Source organism: Eurypyga helias, unplaced genomic scaffold (assembly GCF_000690775.1).
Source record: "Eurypyga helias isolate BGI_N326 unplaced genomic scaffold, ASM69077v1 scaffold31549, whole genome shotgun sequence".
NCBI lineage: Eukaryota > Metazoa > Chordata > Aves > Eurypygiformes > Eurypygidae > Eurypyga > Eurypyga helias.
Window position 1 is genome coordinate 68,455 of NW_010271926.1, and position 22,026 is coordinate 90,480.

The 22,026-nt window shown below is 40.0% G+C and overlaps 1 protein-coding gene across 1 annotated transcript in view; it reads right to left on the reverse strand.

Moving 5' to 3' along the window:
• The window catches only part of EVC (Ellis van Creveld syndrome), a gene marked incomplete at its 5' end in the record, with an annotated part of 50,007 nt that overhangs the window by 15,912 nt on the left and 12,069 nt on the right, over positions 1–22,026 (reverse strand). The window contains 4 exons of the mRNA XM_010158972.1: positions 3,992–4,204; positions 14,768–14,866; positions 17,382–17,530; positions 21,200–21,416. Of these exons, the coding sequence (XP_010157274.1) occupies positions 3,992–4,204; positions 14,768–14,866; positions 17,382–17,530; positions 21,200–21,416 (678 nt within the window). The remainder of the gene's footprint in view (positions 1–3,991; positions 4,205–14,767; positions 14,867–17,381; positions 17,531–21,199; positions 21,417–22,026) is intronic.

Below are 22,026 nucleotides of genomic sequence, written 5' to 3' on the forward strand. Positions count from 1 at the left end.
CTGGGTCAAGTTACCAGGCACTTCTCTAAGCTTTCCTGTTCTTGGGAATGGCCTTAATGGATTGCAGAGAATCCTGCTGCTGCACAGTCTCAGTGGCTGGAACACAGCTCTGGCTCTCTGATTCCTGCATTTAAGAAGTGAAACCAGTGACAAAAGCATAGTAAATGGGGGAGTAAAGCTTCAAGGAATGTCTGGCTTCCTGAAGTGTCATCCCAATCACGATGAAAAATTTGAGTAAAAAACAAAAAGAAAGCAATAAAATGTACACCATGTCAAAACTGGTAACCTGATGCTGATTCAGCTTCCTGGGTGTCAAGCAATGATGTGAGAATGGACAGAATTATCATCACCCATTTTTACCCTGTAAGCTTCTCAGCATTCTGCTTCCTGCCAACAGGTCCTGCTGGAGCACTGCTAATGTTAGGTATTACCCTCTGGCAATAAAGGTGAAGAATATGACTTTCATATGTAATGAAACCCATGAAGTATTTTGAGTGAGAGTTCAGATACAACAGTAAATTAGACCCAAGTAAGCTCACTGGTTTTTTCTGCAGCTCTCAGTTTGACATTTTTAGCAGAGATTATTCAGGAAATCGAAGGAAAGCAATTTCTTACTAACAGCCTGTAGATGGGGTGTGATGCACACTGAATGCCAAGCAAGTACCTCAGCCTGGTGCAGCAGCCTGCATCCTGTAACCACTGCCCCGGCAGGAGAGCAGATTTCTTCTACAGAAATCATGAGGTAAGGGGCTATGTGGGAAAATGCTCACAATTAATTTTCATTAGTCATTTATTCCTGTCTGCCTCACTCACATCCTCAAATGTATAAGGCAAAGTTAAATAGGAAACTGATTTTTTCTTTTCAATTGTAAAAGACATTCTGTTCCCCCAAAGGACATCATATTCCGGATATGTATAAATGCTAGCAAAGATTACCTAAAAAAAAGCACGTAGTTCAAGTAAATAGGAAAAACGTCTTTTTGAGAAGCACACATAAAATAGTCTGGTGAAAAGCCTTCTAGTGTCAAGACTTTCCAAGCCTCTAAAGCAGGTGGACTATGTAACCCTTAGTATAGTACATTTGTCAAGAGGCAAATGAAAGACCTATCTCCTGACGGAAAAAGCCTGATAAATTAAAAAGCCTGTCAATATGAATGTTGATTTATGGATCTTAGAAACCTTAGAATCACAGAATGATTAGGGCTGGAAGGGACCTTAACGATCTAGTTCATCATCTAGTTCCAACCCCCCTGCCATGGGCAGGGACACCCTCCACTAGAACAGGTTGCTCTTCTGTCACATTCAGCACTGTTACATCTGTGGGATGTCCTAAATTACACAATCACCCGTCACAAGTGTCTGATCTTCTTTTCCTAAGGTGGGAACCAATTGCTCCTTTTTGTAGGCTGCAAGTGTCAACTTACTGCTTAAATGTGCATGCTGCTGCCTTTATGCTACGGAAGGACAAAGAAATGCTCCTTGCATCTGAAGGTATTAGTGTGATTTTTTCAGACTTAACTTATACAGGAAAATCTGCTAGCGCCGTTTTGGTGGAAGAGCTATCTCCCTGCATGCTCTCTTTGAAGACATAGCAGACTTTTTTCCAGTTTAGTTCAAACCACTTCCAAAGAGCCATACACATTAAGTTAAAAAAGCTACTTAAGCTCCTGCAAAGAATATCCTCTTGAGGAATCACACATTTTCCCACTAGGAGAAAACCTTGTCTCTTCTAGGAATTTATCCCACAGAGTCATTTGTACTTAGGACAGCTTTGTCTGCTGCTCAGGAAATTTTTATATTGAATAAGGCTCAACTGCAGTGCTGGTGACCCAGAGACCAACATGAGAGCTCTGTCATTGCTAAGTGAATTCCTCTATAGCTCAGTAATTACTGTTAATGATGCCTGCAAAACCTTTACTTTTTTCTTTTCCAGCTAGGAAGTCAAAGTCATCTGCTTTGTATTATGAATGCTACAGTAAGTAATGGAAAGTCAACTTTCTAATTTAAATAATCTATGCTTGGGCATGACTGGAACATCTGAATTCATGTACAATGAGTCCATCATACAGTGCTGCCCAAAGAGCTATTATGCAGCAACTGAGTGCTGAAGATTAACTAATCCTTTTAATCTCTTGAGGAAAAAATGCCAGGGTGTGGTTTCTCCACTCAATACTGTGCCCAATGACAGTAACAGATGAATGCATAAACAGCATTTCTGGAACACACCTTCAGACTTGAGACCTCCCCCTCTCTGGAGTCACCCAGCTGTTAAAATGAATCCCCCCTGGCCCTGATAATGGCTGAGGTTCAATGAGACAGTTGAATGACCAGAGCAGAGATGCCCTACATGTGCACTCTTGACTTCTGAGACTAATCCTAAATTGCACACCAGAATCTCCTCCTTCTCTGATTGTGGTTTTTAATGACAGCAGATACCACCACTGTGCTTTGGGCTCTGTGCACTATGAGATATGCTTGTAGTTCACCTACTTCACCACGCTGCTCAGGGCATTCACATACAAGGACAGGCAATGTGTGAAGCCTCAACGAATGTGAAAATGAACAGATATAATCTAATCCTTGATAAAAAGGGGCAAAATAAAAAATAGTTGAGGTCAGAGATTATTTCATTAATCACTGATGGTACAGGTATGCCACATTCAAACACCAAATGGCAGCCAGCAGTCCAGGAAAACACAAATGCCCGCCTTTAACTTAAAGCACGTGAGCAGACTCACTGGCATGAGTGGTTGGTCCCACGCATATTTTAGTTTGCTAGATATCCCTGTGACACAGAAACAGAAGAGGCAAGCAGAATTGTTTTTCAAAACAGTTAACAGGTGAGTTACAATGAAGTAAATAAATGATCAGGGGGCTGCATGTTGTATAACTCCAGATTAAGGAAAATAGAGAAGAAGAAAAGGAAATGGCTAAGAATTTCCAACAAATAATTTTTCTTTTGTATTCCCAATGGCGTTCTAAAACTACTGGTGAACAAAACACGCTACCAGATTTAGTAGGAAGCCTAAAGTTCCCTGAGTCACAGTGTTTTATGGAAGAACCCTAAATATGAATGAGTAGGCAGGTTAAACACCTTACAGCAGTCTGAAATCATTAGGGACTGAATTACTACTTATCAACCACATACTGGATTGTCCAGGCACTTTGGAGAATGAGGGTAGGGAAAAGTATGATTTTGCCAGTGTTAAAGAACTCTGCCAATCTTTTATTTAAGCAGCTCCACTTACTCTAAGATGCAGCACACACAACATTTGGGAAGGGGCATACCTTTCTATAGAGAAGGTCTTCGACTAAGCTGTGTTACTAACACTTCAAAACAGTGTTAATTGAGACATAGCATTGCAGGAATAAATTGAAGGCATACTTGAGTTCCAGCCTAATGCTGAAGATAACTGCCTCTGTGTTTACTGTTGTTGCTTTTTTTCCCTGGTGTCAATGCCCCCTGTGCTGGGCACAAACAGAACAGGAAAGCTGGATGTGTATGTTTCTTCACCTTCTCAGACTAAGGAATAAGTTTTATATGAGGTAGTACCATATGTTTCAATTATTATAGTATTAACACATAAAAATGATTAAGAAATATTTATCATTGTAAGTCTTCCTTTTCTGTAAACTGTACTCATGTGCCCTCTCCAAAGAGACCAGATGAAGATGTTTTTGAACTGTTTCTTTAGATGCTCAAGAGTTGAGGACATCACACAGCAGCCTTGCCAAAAATGCTTATGTGCTGACAAAGTCGTCAAACAGTGTGGACAGATGTTCAGTAATTACTCTCTGACTCCTCTATGCAATTCTACAGGCACAGCATATATATTCAATCCATACTGCAAGTCAAACTGTCCACCCTGAGTCTGGACCTGGGCTGCATATTTATATATAAAATAGTCCCTACAGATAGGTATCTTGATAATTTCTTTTCCTTATCCCTATTATTACACTCTGAGGTCCCAGAACATAATATGGGTCTTACTTTTTTTTCTTGCAATAGCTGTTCCTGGTAAAGCTTCCAGCGTCTCTGGCGGTGGGTCTCCCATTTCTCCAGCTGCGGGACCAAATTCTCCTGCCATTCCTCTTTCAGAAGCTCACATTCTCTTATAGAGAGGCCGGTCACAACAGGCAGGGTCTGAAGAAACAGCTCTGTCACCAACTCCGCTAAAGCATGGGAAGCTTTAGAGTACAGCTCCTAACAGAGGGACAAAAAGACAGAGAGTGACAGGTGAGAAAGGGAAACCCCTGGCCCTTTGGAGCTGTTTCACTGCATGGCTCCACGATGCGAGTGAGGGAACCATGTCCCAATGAAGACACTGGGCCCGTGACTGACCCCCAGAGCTAAAATTCAATGCCACTAATGCTTGAGGTAAAAAGACCAGGCTTGTAGATGGAACAACCTAAATGCTTTGGTTCAAGGTACACAACAGCATTTAAAGTCCAATAGTGGCATAAGCACTATGAGATCTCGAATCCTAACTGTTGCCTGCATGCAACTGCAGTACAAAGAGTATCTTGTTTTACTGGCTATGGTGATGTTATAAAAACACTTCGAAAGTTGCTCTGAAATAATCCGGTGTAGCACAACACCTCATAGGCATGTTTTCAAAGGTGCTGATATGAAATCAATGAATGCAAGAAAGAAGGGAAAGTTAAAAGGGACAGTATGGCTTTTAGTTTGGCAAAACTGACATTAGTCATGTTAACAGTTGGTGCTCCAAAATATGACACTCTTCAGTGCTTCAAGGACAGAATTATTCAACTTCCTTCTGATGCAGAACAGGTTCAAGCCTAGGAAAACAAACATCTTCTGGTGGTTATATTAAAACTAGCCCCATATGTGCCATTTTCAAACGCCGAGGCTGTATCACTAAGAAGATTTTGGGTGATTTAGTCAGACGGCATCCAAACTAAAAAGTCTGTTCAAAACACATAATTTCACTGTCAAATACACAGTGATGATATGATCTGTGTCTGCAAACTTGCTACAATTTGAGATAATACCAGGGAAGGAGTGAGGGCAGGTAGCTTTCCCCAGCAGAAGAGAGAAAACAAAAACACATTGGAAAGGTCACACGGACACTGCAGTTCTCCAGCAGTATGAAGAGCTATTTTTGTGTGAGTTCTACATGATCTTACCACTCCAAAAACCTTTACTGCCTACTTGGTTTTGCTTTCATTGTAAATCAATGTTAGCCCTCTTGAAAAAACATTTCTTTCTTTTCCTTAAAATACAGCTAATATTTTTAAAGCACTGTTCAGCATTCCTCTTGCAAGAACAAGTCAAGTGTTCTAGCTGTTGCCTTATTTTAAATGCAGGTTTAATTACAAACTCTTAAGTGATCAAAATCTAGAAACTCTCAATAGAAACCCTTCAAAAGCATTTGTTTGTAGCTCACAGACATGAAAAGTTGTAGTGGACTTGTTTTTTTTGGGATACACTGGTATAATGTATTACTGCGTAAGAGCCCATTCCAACTGCTAGATGTGGTATCATAATAAAGAAAATTAGACAACCCCCAAACCAAAAGAGGATGTTAAATTGCAAAGTCAAGAACTCAGAAATAAAGAATGACCACAACTTTGGTTGCATGTGAAAAGTAGTTTTATGCCCCCATGATAAATTTGGGGCTCAAATACTGTTTCCATAGGACCTTTATCTGTTCCGTGTTTGGGTTTACCAATACCTATTAAATGGATAGATTTCTTAAAAATTCTTGTTTTGTATTTATTGTGAAATATCCAAACTGTGCACTGAATACAAAATTACTATTTTCCTCTTAGGATCTCTCTAGGATGCTAATCACCATATTAATTAGGTGTTTCACGAACAATAAAGAGCTTACCTTAACAGCTCCCTGCAGTAACCTCTTCTTATGGATAAAACTGAGGCACAACACTATCAAAAGTGCTCGCTACACCTTCCATATGAGCTGTCTTGATTTTTTCCACTCTCTTACCTGTTTAAAGCTTGCAGGATTTTCAGAATCCAGCTTCCACTGGCTTTGTTTAATCTCAGAGTTTTTTGAATTCTTGTAAATAGGACCACAGGGTTCTGAAACTGGGTACTGGGCATAAGTATTAGTGTCAGTAGTCAAAGACACAACCACTGGATACCTCATTTCTGGTAATACTTCTCCCACTTCTAGCGATTGCCCACAATCTGAACGTGACAGTATTGTTAGGGTAACATTTGTTACACAGGTGCATTTTATGCTGAAGGATGGATCTCCCCTACTCCTTTATTATTACAGTTACCAGTTCCTGTTACAACAACAGGCAGATTTATACCATCTTAATCGATTATCTGTGTAGTTGTGGGTCTGGTTTAGCTTGCCAACACGAATGCAAAGTGGTCTGTTCGAATTCTCTCTTATGCTGCTGTTTGTTGTAAAATTCAAGTCTCCAAATTCTGAGATTTAGCATAAGCTCAAAGATTCTGTGTTCCTAATCTCTGTATCCCATACAACATTTAAAGAACTATCACTCTGTAAACAATTTCTTCTCTGAGCTTTACCAACCTTTCAGGATGAGTTAATTCTGCCTTTCCAAGGTGTTTAGGGATGTAAGAATTTCTCTTGGGTCTGAAATAGTTCAGAAGCAGTTCAGAGTAGTCTTAGGCAATATACTGCAATCTCAAAAGATCTCAGGCAGGGACTTAAGGAACTCTGTCCTTAAACAAACATAATTCTACCTACAGCAGCTAAATCGCTTTGTAACGTATTTTGCTGCAGAACTAACAGCATTTCCCTGGCATGCTGACAGCTCTATATTATTACATACTAAGAAATCTTTTGCACAGATCATAAAGGAGGTATTTGATTACTTGCCTTCACACCATTTTGTTGAAAGACCAAGTGAATAGAGTTCTGCTTGCACTCCCTGCAGCTTCAAATTATACTGTATACTCACCTCTGGCACTACCAGAGTGAGTACATAGTTACCCAGGAAAAATGTGGCTAGGTCCCGTTCCCACAAAACTACTTACCTACGTCACCTCATTAACATGATGGGTCAAGTTACGTTTAGATCAAAGGTGCTTAACTATTTGTTTGCAAAATAATTCATGGCCCTCTGCTGAAACTGCTGTATGAAACGACAAGAAAGTGGGATTGGAATTCCCAGAGCAGTTTTCCACATCAACAGTCCTTTTAAAAAAGAAAATGGTGGGTGAATACATGGAGGCAAAGCAGGACTAAGCAGCAGGTTCTCTACACCTCACATATGTTGCAAAGTTGCACACAAAGCAACAGGAAGCCTGGTCAGGTGCTGTAAGGTCCTGGGATGGTGGTTTTTAGCAGGACTGAACACCCCCCCTTTAAGTTGTTAGAAATTCTCCTTTGGGCAGGACACAAATCCTGCACTTACTGGTCTTACTTGTGGTCCAGGATCACAAAATAAACCACCGTCCGTGATGACTATCAAAATCCTAACTTCTCTTCAGTGTTCAAGGAACCACTGGCTGCTGGTTTGTTTACTCTCAATGCATAATCATAAGGACATTAGACCCCGGGCAGTCCTTGCAACTCAGACCCCAGGAAATCCTTGCCATCCAGACCCTAACACGACAGCATGCTCTACCTAGAGGACGTACCACATGTACAATATGATGGCTACACTCTTTAATGCAGCACTTGAAATGCAGTGGAATGGCCTTTTAAAATTTGGTAGGGGAAATGCTGAGTCTACATTTACGAAAGATTACAGATGTGATTGAATTCTACCAAAGCAACTCAAGCTAACAGAATAGTTTAAATGTATTTGTACTCTAGGGAATGCACTTGATCTGAAAGAGCAATAAAGTCCATCTGTGAACAGGGACGGTGCGCCAACTATTATAAAGCTTATTTTCCTCAGGAAAAAAAGAAAATGGTTAAAAAAAATCCTACTGCTTTCAGGACCTTATTTTTGGACTACAATCCCTACAAAATAGTTCTTACAAGCTTCCTGATATGCTATGACTTGTTTTTAGAACTTTTACTTAATGAAATTTATTCAAATTGATTCCATTAATAGAATAGCTGATTGCGGTGTTGAATGAACCTGTTTGTAGTACCTGGCAGTCAATCTCAAAGCTTTTAAAAAAAATCTCTAGAGAAATTCATCAAGCATAAAGAAATACCACAGGGTATATGCAGAAATAAAATGGGCTCATATTAAAATGCTGGGTGCACCCGAATTTCAAACAAGGCAATAAATATATAATTTTTTCAAAAGCCAGGGGAAATGCACAACTGATCAGATTTCACCATAAAACCAAAGAATTATATTAATGCTCACCCTAAAAGCTAAATGATTAAAATGTTTCTATGTACAGATGAGAATTAAGCGAGTAATGTAATTGTAAAGCATAAAAATATATTTAGAAAGGCTGGCTGTACTCTATTTCATATGCCAGACATGGCAGTATATAGTGTCTCCAAGAGGTAACTATATATATATATCTATTTGTTAAGCTGTGATAACAATTTGTTACCATCTGATACAACAGCATGTCATAATAATATTAAAACTTCCATCAAAGCTGCAGAACACTCTTCTATGTATCTCCAGAAGCTCAATGGCTAGGGCCCTTGTTTAAAGGTAAGAGATTCATCTCCCAACCCATGCTGTATCTTACTAAGGACAGAGATTCAATACTCAGATCAAACATCCAATAAATACTCTCAACATTCTTTGACATCACTGGCCACTAGAAGATAGTTCACATTATAAACTCACACTAAATGGGGAAAAGCTAACGTTCCCCAGGGCTCAGTACTGGGGCCAGTTCTCTTTAATATCTTTATCAGTGACCTGGACAAGGGGATCAAGTACACCCTCAGTAATTTGCAGCCAACACCAAGCTGGGTGGGAGTGTTGATCTGCCTGAGGGTAGGAAGGCTCTACAGAGGGACCTGGACGGGCTGGATCTACGGGCCGAGGTCTATTCTATGAGGTTCAACAAGGCCAAGTGCTGGGTCCTGCACCTGAGTCACAACAACCCCACACAACGCTACAGGCTTGGGGATGAGTGGCTGGAAAGCTGCGCAGTGGAGAAGGATCTGGGGGTGTTGGTCTAGCCAGTTGAATGTGAGCTGGCAGTGTGCTAATTGCAAAATGAAACCATTACCCTGCTTCTAAGCATCACAACACCAATAAAACACAATGACATTGAAGTCATACTTAGCACAAGCTAATAAAAAAAGTTTGATTTCCCTGTATAGGAGATTCACTGAAATTCCAGTTTTGCCCCCTCTCTGATCCTTGATTTATGGAGAGGGCAGTTTCAATCTTCTCTTTCTGTACTACCTTTTCAGAAACGCAACTTTGTAGATAAGATTAAGTCCTTTACTAGATCTATCAACAAATTCTGAGTCCATATGGCAGTAAAATACATTTTCTTAAGCAATACTATGAGAAACAAACTTCAGGCCTCTTTGGTATGTATTTTGACCTGAGACAAACTGTGGGTGATTCACCTTCAAAAGCAGCTAGCTCTGGACACCTAAAAACAGTCTACTCCATGAAAAGCATCCCTAACCATACCTCATGTTAATGAAATTACATAAGAAAAGTAATGAAAGAGTAAGACTCTAACAATCTGTACTATTTATTCTGACAAAGATAAAATTTTCCCTTCTATTAACAAAGGAAAAAATCAAATACTTTGTTTCAATCTCACATTAAGGTTTACCCATTCATAAAGTATTTATTGCCTTGCCTGTTGATAATACTTGTTACTTAACAGCTTTTCATTTAAATTCCTGTGCATTTGCATGTTCTGTCAAGTCAAATAAAGTAACATTCTGGTGAACAGCTATCAGCAAAGGGGAATTACAAATTACAGTAAATTGTGCATTTTTACGATTTTGATGTTATGGCTGAAGAAAAATAATTATCTTACCACGGACTATGTAATTTGTAGCTGTTAATTGATTAAGGCAATCTGCATGTTTGTTTTCTTAATAATGTTTAACCACCAACCTCTTCTCACTTCTCCTTTCCATACTGAAATAAGCTGGTAGTTCACACACAAAACCAATAATGATAAAGAAGAGATTAAAGGTTGATTAACATCTGATATGCTAAACTTGAGAAAGATTTGCAAGGAGCTAGCCATTAAACTTTTCAAGAGATCAGGAGAAACAGAACAAGACACACTTGGAGCTGGGCGTGTGAGGTGTGCTTTTGCTGCCATGTAAAAGAAAATTACAGTAAAATCCTTGCAGTTGACAAGCTACTTAAGCTAAACCAAAACTGTTACTGCAACACAGTATCTTTTGCGTACGGGATAACTCTGCAGACTGTGTTTATGAAAATATTAGGCTATGCCATTCAATTACCTCTAACACAATTCCTCCTTCAGTTATGATATACTGTGATAATCATAATCACATGCCCCATTCCTCAACTTGTCTAGACACAGACTATTCACCTACAGCACACTGTTTTAATCCACTAGTATGGCTGAAAAGTCCTACGCTATCCTCCAAATATAACTCAATCATTCACTTCAGGCATCAAGAGATTCCATTGACCTTGGTTAAATAATTTTAATTGATTTATTCATGTGTACACAAAACAAACCTACTCAATTATTCTATGCAAACACAGTCAGCTTCCAGATCATCGCCGTTTTACATATTTATTCACCAATTTAGATAATTCTTTTATGTACTGTAGCACTACAGGCTACAGTAGTGCTAGGCAGTTATATAAATCTATGTTGGTGAACTCTCTATGTTGGTGAACTCACAAACTGTTTGAAGGAGGGAAAAAAAGAAAAAAAAAAAGGCATAGAAATCTTAGAAGGGCTTAGAAGAACAATGTGAGAAAAAGATAAGAATCTTCTCCCACAGGTGAGTGGCACATATAGGTAAATGATTATCTTTTCTTTTGCCCCCAGGATATACACTGGTTCCCTATTTGGTCACATGGCAACCTTTTCCTGATGTTTTAATATCACTTCCTGCACTGAGGTTATCTTTCTACTTATTCATGAAACTAAGTCTGTCAGCCTTGCTTCCCTCCTTGCTTACACTAGGACAAACCAAGACAAATAAGTTGTCATTCTAGCGCACAACTGAAGGAGGAATGCAGGACCTAAGCTTTTTATCATGTATAAGCCCTTATCACATGTAAGAATTTGCCGGGTCCTTTTTCCTTGGAAAAAAAAAGTCTAATGGCCTTCAAACAGAGCAGCTAAGGACCATGAGCTTTGGGCAACAGGAGGGCACTTGGGCTTCTATGCTTGATCAAGTGCATTTACCAGAGTGCAACCCTTGGGAACTTTGTTCTAGCTGTCTTCCTTGAGGATTTATACTGGTTTGTCAGCTACAGTGCAAGTTTTGGTACGGTACTTAAATGGGGGTGGATGGTTTAGAATGTTGATATAGGATGGAGGCACCTGTATACTCTGAAACAGTTGCTTTGAAAGCTGCTAATAACTGCTCTTAGCTGAAGGTATGCCTATGTATGGGATGTACCTCTAGCTAACTGGGTATTACGCATCTCTCTAACACTGGGGCTGTTACAGTACATGAACTTATCAGATATTACTCAAAATGGTCATTTTTCTGAACCAACATGTCTGTTCTTTACTAGGATATTGGTGTTTATCTGACAAATTGCAATACTGATGATATCCCAAAGACCATGAAAGCAACTTAGAAAGATTTGGGGGCTTGGATGCGTGACACAAAAACACTGACAATCATGGTTTGGATTCTGCTGACATTATTCTGAAAAGTGTGGTGTGCTTCATTCCAGTTCTGGGGCTTTCCAATCAAAGTAGATGTCAATGGGTACACAGGCAGGAACTTGTCTGGAACCCTAAATCTTCTGAGTACTGGGCAATATTAGATTATTCAGCCCAGAAGAAATATGTGATAATTCTTTAATCCTGGGCCAGTAGAGAGTATGCGTTACTTGGTAGAGAGGGCATGTAGGATTCCATTGCTAAATCTTGGTTATGGAGAAACTGTGATTTAGATAACACTTTGCCTCCTCTTGGATTTAGGTAAATAGCTCCTAGTAAGACATCTCAGTTTTATTCCCCTTAAATCTAACAGCTATTTAACTTCTGCATGTGGGAAAGCATAACTACTTTGTGCAGTCTTGCAAAGCTAATTTTCATTTGCAATGAAATAAAAACTGGGCTGAACTCCTAAATATTTAATTACTTCTAGTTCTTTCCACTCTGACTGTGTTTACAAATGGATGAATGCATCTTTTTAAAATTGTCTTGCAGTCTATCTTTGGATGTCTTCTGGACCACAGACTGAGGAATATTCATCTAAATATCTATGGAGCATGCCAGGGTGACTTTAGAGAGTTTCACTAATTTTTTTCAGTAATATTGCTAGGCTTCTGTTTCTACTGGAATGTTAAAAAACGCAATAGAATAGAACTCTCTATTGGTGAACTTCTTTTCTTGCCTTTTAACTTACTTAGCAACACATGCTTGCACATTATTGAAATACGGAGAAGTAGTGAACGATAGAATATTTAACCAAATCTTTAATTTAACCTATTCCTCATGGTAGAACAGACCCAGCAGAGCCCAAACCTTCCGAATGAGTGGAAGGCAAATGACTATCAGTTAAGCTTCAGGGAGTACAGGCCTTCTGGAATGACAACACAGTGCTCTGCAGTGTTTGCAGATGTGCCCAAACTAGCTGGCTCTACAAACTAGCTGATTAAAACCCAACTAGGACATAGGTCTTGTAGGATAGTGCTGACTATTGCCATGTGAGGGTTGCTGGTACGCAGCTGGTTAGTCTAATGTTTGCTTGCTTAGGTCTGCCTGAGCTGCAGTCACACCACTGGTCTGTGGAGTATCTCAAAACCCTGTCACACTGCCATGGGTATCTTGCCTTCCCCATTGGAAGGTTCCTTCTCCCTAGCAGGAACTCAGAGAAACTAAGTGAAGGGGCAAAGCTCTGCTGCCTAGGGAAAGGCTTCTGCTTGTCCAATGTGCATGTCTGCTCTGAAAGTGTGGAGCAGAGAGAGAAGCAAAGGCATTGTGGTTGTGAGATGCAACTCCTTTCCTTAATGGCAAATGTACTTTTGTTTTTATGCCCCAGGTAACAAACAGCACGAGTAACTACTGCACTTCCCTCAGCTACAGAAGTCAGAACAGCTCCATTTTCCTACAATGGGGCTGTGCTCATTTTGCATTTTCTCTTCTTTCTAGCTTATGTTAGTTACAAGGTATATTCCGTAGCAGTCTGCTCTCCTAAACCAGTCTGTAGAACCTGTATTGAGGGTTAAGGGGAGAAAGTGCAGTTGTTCATTATGTTAAATGTCACAATAAAAATGTTTTATTATAGGAAAAAAAAGGTGGAAAATAAGATTTGTGGACCCTCATTCAACAGATGCCAGTTGGATCACAGTACTTACAGTTTTTCAAGTCTGGTAGTGTTTGTTTGGGTCTAGGAATAAGAGGGCAGCTGTAATATGGAATATAAGAGCTGGGTGAATTGGCAGAGTTCAAGTTAGTGCAGCTCTCCTGGCAACTTGGCAATTCTAGAAACAATTCACCCAAACCAATTTTTCTTTAATGGGAAAGAAAACTTAGCTACCAGTGCTGAAATAGGATTTTCAGTCTGATCTTAGTGTCAATAAAGCAGAGTACACAATAAAGGAAAGCAACATAATTTCACAAATGAGGTGGAACTGTGCAAGATAAAAAAAAATTTCTTTGGTCTCCAGAGACTTCATGTGAATTGAGGGAGAGGGTGGAGAAATTAGTAACTCTAGAGAATGGACTGTGTGCAGTAATATGTTGACTTTTCTCCAATGAAACAGCTTTGTACAATTAATCTACTCTGATTCACTGGCATAGCCCTCCAAGCAAACTCTTCCTTTCTCCAAAGCAGTTCTTCTTCTCAAATATCCTGTTACTTGCACTATTACATAAAACCATGGCAAAACTATTTGTTCTAAATACAGTGGCTTTATTTTCTTTACCAACTGAATTTGAAAAAGTACATGTGGACTAGTGCTAATTAAGATTGTGTGGGTATCTTATCCTAATGTGACAGGGACTACAAGTTTCCATAACACCCTGATCTGGTCATAATTAATCATGACAAGGATCCTGTTGAGCTGAAAGTTCCAGACTAATTAAAGGTCACTGCTGGCTACAGTTTTGGGCTTCATCAGATGGAACATATTATTTTTTTGGTGCAGACAGAAAATAATTAAAGATGACGCAAAAGCATGAAGCATCTACATATTTTCCAAATCAGCAACATAAAGAGGTGTAAAAATACTACTTACAACAAAGATCTGAACTTATTTCAGGGAACTAGATAGTGTCAAAACAATTTATCTGAGAGGAAACGGGATGAGAAAACTATTTTTGGAGATGTAGTGAAATTCATTAGGAGTAGTATCATCCTACCATGGAGCAGAGAAGATAATTATGCTACATAAACAAAGTCTCTCTCCTGGTAGTAATGCCAGATCTTGTATGCTTTCTACATTATTGCAGCCTTATCAGCCACCCAGGCAGCACGTTTTGGCAGATCATGCAGGCATTTTCTGACTAATATGAGGTTAGGAAACATAGTGTATTGGGAAATAAAGGAAAAGGAGAGCTAATGTGGAAGACTGTCCTGTCTCCTTCTCCTGGTTTGCCAGCCTAGTTTCCTGGAGCTGCCATGATCTCTCCTGTAATTCCCCAACCCTCCCCAAGGCCTGACAGTGTATAGTAAGAGTTAGACGATTTTCAGAATTATTTTAGTAAATGACATATCACAAGAGGTGGTACCTTGTAGAGATCTGCAACAGCCTCCACGCTCTTGCAGTCATCCTCCTCGTCCAGTTCCCACTGTGCTTGCCGATGCTTCTCTAACAGCTCATGGTAAGCCTAAAAGAAACACAATAGGTATATTTAAATAGCTGAAAAGATTTTGATAGCTTCTTGTGATCTTCTCCTTCCCTGATCCCTTTCCCATGTACCACCACAACAGCAAGTGTCTATCTGGAACCATGACTCAGAGTGAAATGAAACTTGCCTTACTACCTTAATTTGAGCATATCGAGCCTTGTGCACAAAACTGCATAGTCTCAGCAATCTGGGGTTCAGTAATACATACCTTATACTGGAAAACACATGAAATTATCTGATTTGCAACCTGCTTTCCTGTGTATGAGTATCACTTCATCACAGCCAGTACTATGAGGTGTACAACAGCCATCAGACACCTTAGTTACAGATGTATCACACTGTATAGTGCTTTTGCACTGGAGTTGGTCACCATGTCCCATGGTATTGTCAGAGGGCACTCAGCCTAAAAGGCTGATCTATGACTCGGTCCTGATTTGGTCCTTGGTCACAGATTTAAGAGGGATGCAATTTGTTTTTCTTCAAGCCGGGACTGTGATTTGTATGTCCAATGGGGACAGGACTGACCAAGGCTGCTTACTGTAACTGGCACTTTTTAACTTCTGTGCTTCACTTGATCATTCCCATATTCTCTGCCAATAAAAAAACAAACCGAAAATGCTCCTTTTCCAGTGAAAACATAGATGAAGGGGACAATGATACAGGGACTCTAACCTTTACTATCTATGTCATTCTGTCATATAAAAAAAATCAGAGCTGCAGCAACTAAATCATTATCATCCAGCTTGTGTCCAGAAGAAACTGACATGAAGAAAGTTCAATTCAATTCAATTGCAAAATCCACTTTCTTAATTGTCAACCACTTAAAATTCAGCAGAAAGGTCAGTTATTGCCGAGGCTGCTCCCATGGTGGTACGAGCCCTTTGATGATGTGGAGAGGGGAAGGCAGAGAAGAAAAGTGCATTTGAAGGGCACAACTCTGCGTGAGGATGGTGAGGATGCAGGACCCTACTCTTCACTGCTGGGCTAGCTGTGAAACCATGGAACTGGTTTAAAATAGCTCCTCAGTGCTGAGGGGATTGTTTGCATAAAATAATTACTGGACTATTTAAGTCAAATCATGGGAGCTGCAGATATATATATATTTTTCTTATTCTTCGAAAAGTGTCTGGACTTAAGATCCCATCTGTTCTTTGACAAAAGGCTCTCTCCACTCTGCCAGCAGAAAGGCTTAACTTTCTGACTTTTTTTGTTATTTGCACACAGGCATTTCATAATATTAAGACTCAGTTGTGTTCTGCCCTGCAGCATGAAGTGCCATTTTCCCATTGCTGCTCAGCCTGTCATAAGCAGATTGTTAGTCTACAGTTTAGCTAAGCATGTGTGTCAGCTTTCTAAGGTGTACGGAACAGAGCATCTCTTGCACAAAGCTGTGTGGGTCTACCTTTGTAGGGGAGCTTGGTTTCATAAAGTTGGGATGTGTCCAAGAATTTTAAATGTAGACAAAGAAATTGCATTCACAACTGCTCAATGGCTACAAAAACGTGTGATAGAATTATTTGTATCAAGTTATGAAAAGTCAGAGAAGTAAAATGTGTTTTAAAGTGCTTGCAACCCTTTTGTTTTGAAGTGAGGTGTTGCCAGTCAGGTGTAGCATACAAGAACAATAACTGCATTATCCACTTCATACAATATAAGAACTTGGCCCTGAAGTACAAAATTGCAGTGTTGAGATCAATAGATTTTGAAAGTTTGCTACAGCTGGAATCTGAGTCTTCTCATACAGTAATTTATCTAAGTTATTAGATTTCATCAAAAGTTTAATGCTGCTGGATGTAACCACTTTAACCTTAAATTATTTCTTTTCATGAAAATTGAGGATTTATTGGGTTTTTTATTTCTTAATAACTTGGGTCTGTAGTTCTCAGCAGTTCCAGTTTTGCAGCTCTCAGCATTTACAGCTAAGAACTCTGATTTTGTATATGCATTCTGAAAAATAACAACAGAGCCCTATAGAAAATATGGCCAAGAAAACATTACACTGGCCATTGTATACCATATTAAACTATCTATTGCAAACCTTCTCTAAGGCATCCTGCTAGCGAGTGTAATGAGTTTTCCCTTTGCTTGTGTGAAATTTGATAATCTTTTGAGTCTCCGTAACCTCACTCATAGAAAAAGCAATTAGATCAGTGCAGTCTGCTTTCTCCTGTAATGCAGGCCAGATGATTTCCTCCAGAGATTTTCTATACTGAACCAAATTGATAGTATCTAAGTAAAAGATGTTTTCTACAAAACACGCAATCTAGCATTAAGACCCTTTGGCATTTTGTTCCAACATGACAAAACCAACACTGGAGAAAAAGTCTCTAGTCAAGCCCAGGTAACTGGGGGGCTGACCCTATCCTACCTGTGCTACTGTACATGATTCTCAGTAGGACTCAAAAATCCTAATTTTACGGAACTGGGAGAAATCTGCAATATATTTGGCCTTAAAAGCTAATACAGCAGTGAAAATAGGCTTTTACGTGCCCACCTTAAGAAAATCATTAACATCTTCAATATGAAAAGTTTTACTGAGGAGACTCCTTTGTTCAGCTTTCTGTCTGTGTTTGAACTCTTCTCTCTTCTTTGCATGGCACTCCAGTTGTTTCAACATCAGATCTTTACTTTGCTGGATACATTCTGGAACATAAACCACCAATGATTATATACCACAACTCCACAGGGAGAAAGTAGCATCTGCTACTGTCACACAACATAAGCTCACAGAAATCTGTTAGTGAGTGAAACAGGCAAGTAATTACCATGCAGGATTTCAAATTTGATTCTTACCCAGACAGTCTTTTTAGATGTGAACTTTGGCCTTGCTACATGGCACTTAAATCTATCAGGTTTTTGGATCACTACCATCCTGCACCCTCCTCTTCTCTGCTGCTGCTGCTTATGCAAAGGCAGCAAGTTAGTTCAATAAACAGATTCCCAACTGCAACAGCCGAAACCTCCCCCTCCTGCTTTGGGAAGGTCCAGAAATGGCTCATTACCTAACTGTAGATAGGCAAATGCTGCTGCAAGAACAGTAACATATGGCAGTGAGAAAAGGTCTAGAGCATTGCTAGTTCAGATTAGTTTGAACTGGCACACAGCCATGACACACTTCCAAAGAAACTCACTCAGGAACCTGCAGCAAAAGTTGTCAAGGTCCCTCTGATTTTGTGCTAGTGCTGTGAAATATTTGGTACTGACTTCTTCCCCCCTTCTCTCCCCCTATAGTTCCAGTGATTTATAAATATGAGTCTATCTGGACCCTGTGCTGCAGCGTGGAATCAGAGTTTACAATGTTCTGCCATTACTTCATGTCTCATTGCCTGTTCATCTAGCAGCTTTATTCTTTTCTTCCACCCACCCCACCCCAGACCAGCACTTCACTCCTGACACAGGCAGCTAGCTATAAGGGGAATACAAACAAAGTAGTCATCTGTGCCTGCTGTCCTGCCATCACATCAAGCTGCTTTAACTATGAGAAATTATTTTGTTGAGAAATAAAGGAACATAGTACTGTAACGCCTATTCTCCATGCTAATTTATTTGCTTATCCACAGGCCGATGATGCACTGACAAAACACTTGAAGGTGCACTGAAAGTACAGAAAAGCCTGTAACAAACATGTCATCTGAACAAATGTAGCAACTGTTATTCTTAAACACCCGCTGATTCTTTACTACTTCCTTGTTTGTCTCCTAGGAGCATAGTCTTGCTGGCTTTAACTTACGCATTCAGGGGCTCATAAGCAAGGTCAACATAGATGCCCATGTGAAAATGCTGCACTCCAGATTATTTTTTCTTTTTTTTAAGGACATTTAATTTCTATCTAAAACCAGGTGACTGATTAATTCCCTTCTGCACAGGCTGTACGAATTACAACATATAGCTATATATAACTATAAACACCTACTCTGCATAAAATCAAGGCCTTGATAGAGGTATTTTTGCTTTGGAACAAGCGCAACTTGACAAAAAGGGGGAAAAAAACCCCACCCACAGACATAGGTTTATGCTTAAGGAATGTTAGTGGCTGAACCTATACAAGACTATGAACTAGGTATGCCAGTTTTACAAGTAAACATCCATGAAATAATATGTATCACGATCTGCATGAATTTGTGAGTATCAGCAAACTGTTTATATGGTTATTTGATGTTTTTAAAGCGCAGCAAGCCTGCAGCATTGAATTCCTATCACCTTCTATGATGAAACAACTGGTTGGTAGATGAAGGGAGATCAATGGATATTGTCTACCTTGACTGCAGCAAGGTTTTTGACACAGTAACCCATCAGATCCTCAGAGAGAAGACAAAATATAGGCTGGATGAGAAGACAGTGAGATGGACTGAAAACTTGTACATAGTCCATCTTGAAGCCAGTTTCTAGTGGTGTACCCCAAGGGTCAACACTGGGTCCAATCCTGACGAGTATCTACATAATGACCTGGACAATGGAGCAGAGTGCACCTTCAGCAAGTTTGTAGAGCCCACAGAAATAGGAAGAGTGGCTGCTACACCAGAGGGTCATGCTGCCATCCCTCGAGACCTTGACAAGCCGGAGAAATAGGCTGACACAAATCTCATGAAGTTCACCAACGGGAAATGCAAAGTCCTGCCCCTGTGCAGGCACAACCCCAGGCACCAGTACATTCCGGGGCCACCCAACTGGAAAGCAGCTTGGCAGGGAAGAACCTGGGGGTTCTGGTGGACACCAGGTTGAACATGAGCCAGCAATGTGTCCTAGCAATAAAGAAGGGTAATGGTATCCTGGGCTGCATTAGACAAACCACTGTCAGCAGATGGACGGAGGTGATCCTTCTCCTCCACTGGTGAGGCCACATCTGGAGTGGCTGGGGCCACTTCTGGGGTCCCCAGAACAAGGGGGACATGGACAGACTGGAGAGAGTCTAATGAAAGGCCATGAAAATGGAACTGGAAAGATGTACTGGAACATCTTTCTTATGAGGAAAGGCTGTGAGAGCTGAGGCTGTTCAGCCTAAAGAACAGAAGGCTCAGGGGGATCTTATCAATAACCGTAAATTATAAATACCTAGAGGGAGGGTGCAAAGAAGACAGAGCCAGTCTCTCTTCTGTGGTGTCCAGTGACAGGACCAGAGGCAGTGGGCACAAACTAAAACATGGGAGGTTCCCTGTGAACATCAGGAAACTTTTTTACTGTGAGGGTGACTGAGCACTGGCACATGTTCCCATGGAGATTGTGGAGTCTCTGTCCTTGGAGATACCTAAAAGCCATCTGGACATGGCCCTGGGGCACCTGGCTGTAGCTGATCCTGCCTGAACACAGGGGTTGGAGCAGATGACCTCCAGTGGTCCTTTCAAGCTTCAACCATTCTATGATTCTGTGACTTGCCAATTGTGAAATATGGAACAATTAATCCACACAAAGCCTGAATGCGAATAAGCAGCACTACAACAAGAATATACTGCAACAAGACTACATTCATTCTGACTATTCACTGAACTCTAACCCTAATACCATTTTGCTAGGACCATTTTCTATAAATATGCCCACAAGTAGCAGAAATGGTTCTAGAAAATGTGTGAGAGTAAAATACTTCTGTTTTCCTTTTGGCTGAATGTGTACCATAATTTTCCATGAGTGCTGATGGGAAGCACTGCACCCTTGATACAGCATCTATCAGAGAAGCTGGGAGTTGGGCATTAGGTAACACGGGCAGAACCTTAAATCAGTGGGTCAGTCAGCTCAGACTTTATTATAATTGTGTACTTTACAGATAGGCAATGTGAAGACCTGTAAGAGGAAAAGACTCCGTTTTGAAAGTATTTTAGTCTGACATAATAAAAGAGAGATTTATCTGAAGATCATTCTTTTCACAAGAGTGACAGCACAACTAATGTTTCCTGTACCTTCTGGCTCCACATTCTAGCAGGTGATCCTAAGACAGTATTCTGCACACATACAGCAATTACTGTCCCTAATGTTAGCAGCATCACCAACTATGTAAAGTACGTGAACAATAAATGAAGAAATCTCACAAATACTTGCAACAAACGTTCATCTTCACATTAATGAAGTAACATACAGATTCTGTGACCTGTAGATTAAGTTCATAGTAATGCCTGAAACAAGACCTAAAAGGATTAAAGCCAAAGTTCCCATCCTAAGCATCCACCCTTCACAATAACAGTGTTCTTGGCTAGTTCATCAACACCTTTTTGTAACAGAGGGGTATCTAGAGCTGAAGTAATAATTTCTTTACTATGTAATACAACAATGAGAATCCGCACCCGTATTTGTTAAGTCACGAGCTCTAGTCTAAGTACTCACCATTACTGAAATGTGCCAGCTGTTCCCAGAAGGCCTTGTGCAGATCTGTTAAAAGTTCTTCCTTTTGTCGGACTGAGAGATTATTCTTTACAGTTAAATGGTCCAGAATATTTGATAAAATATTTAATCTACACTTGCACTCTTCTGGTATATAGGACTTCAGTGAATCAATCATTTTTACCATAAGCTCCCAGTTGAATAACCTTTCCTGAATGTCCTATAACAAACATAAAAAAGTCCTGTTTAGAAACCAAGAATGGGTCTTTGGTTGTGCTTGTCCCTTCATTGAATTATTCATTCCCAAACTATGAAGAAAACCGAGGAGCCTTCTCAAGACTACATGAATAACAATCTTCACGTACTTAAATACATCTGAAAATCTTGACAGGCATAGGCTAGCAGTAGATTTATCACATGTTCAGTTGTAAGAGCTGATCTAAAACTACTGGTGTTCATCGTTATTTGTAGCTGTCTAGAAGACATAAGGCAGGAAAAGACAATGAGAAGCTTGCAGAACAAACTTAAATACTCAAGGGGGAAAGATGGACAGTAGGGCAAAATGGAAGTCCTGGACCTCTTTTCAAGCTACTATATGGCACACCAGTACGGGTCTTCATTTTGAAATAAGGACACATATCTGATTTTGATACTGCTGGAATCCCTTCAAGTATGTGGTCAGCTGGAGTTCAGTAAGTATACTAAAAATTAGTATAATTGCCTTTGGCATAGCAGCTTCACATTAGAGAAGAAGCCCAGAATTACAGTAGGGAGCAAGATTTCCTGGGTGAAACTGAAACTGCTTTAGACAATGCTGCAAGGTTGGAAAG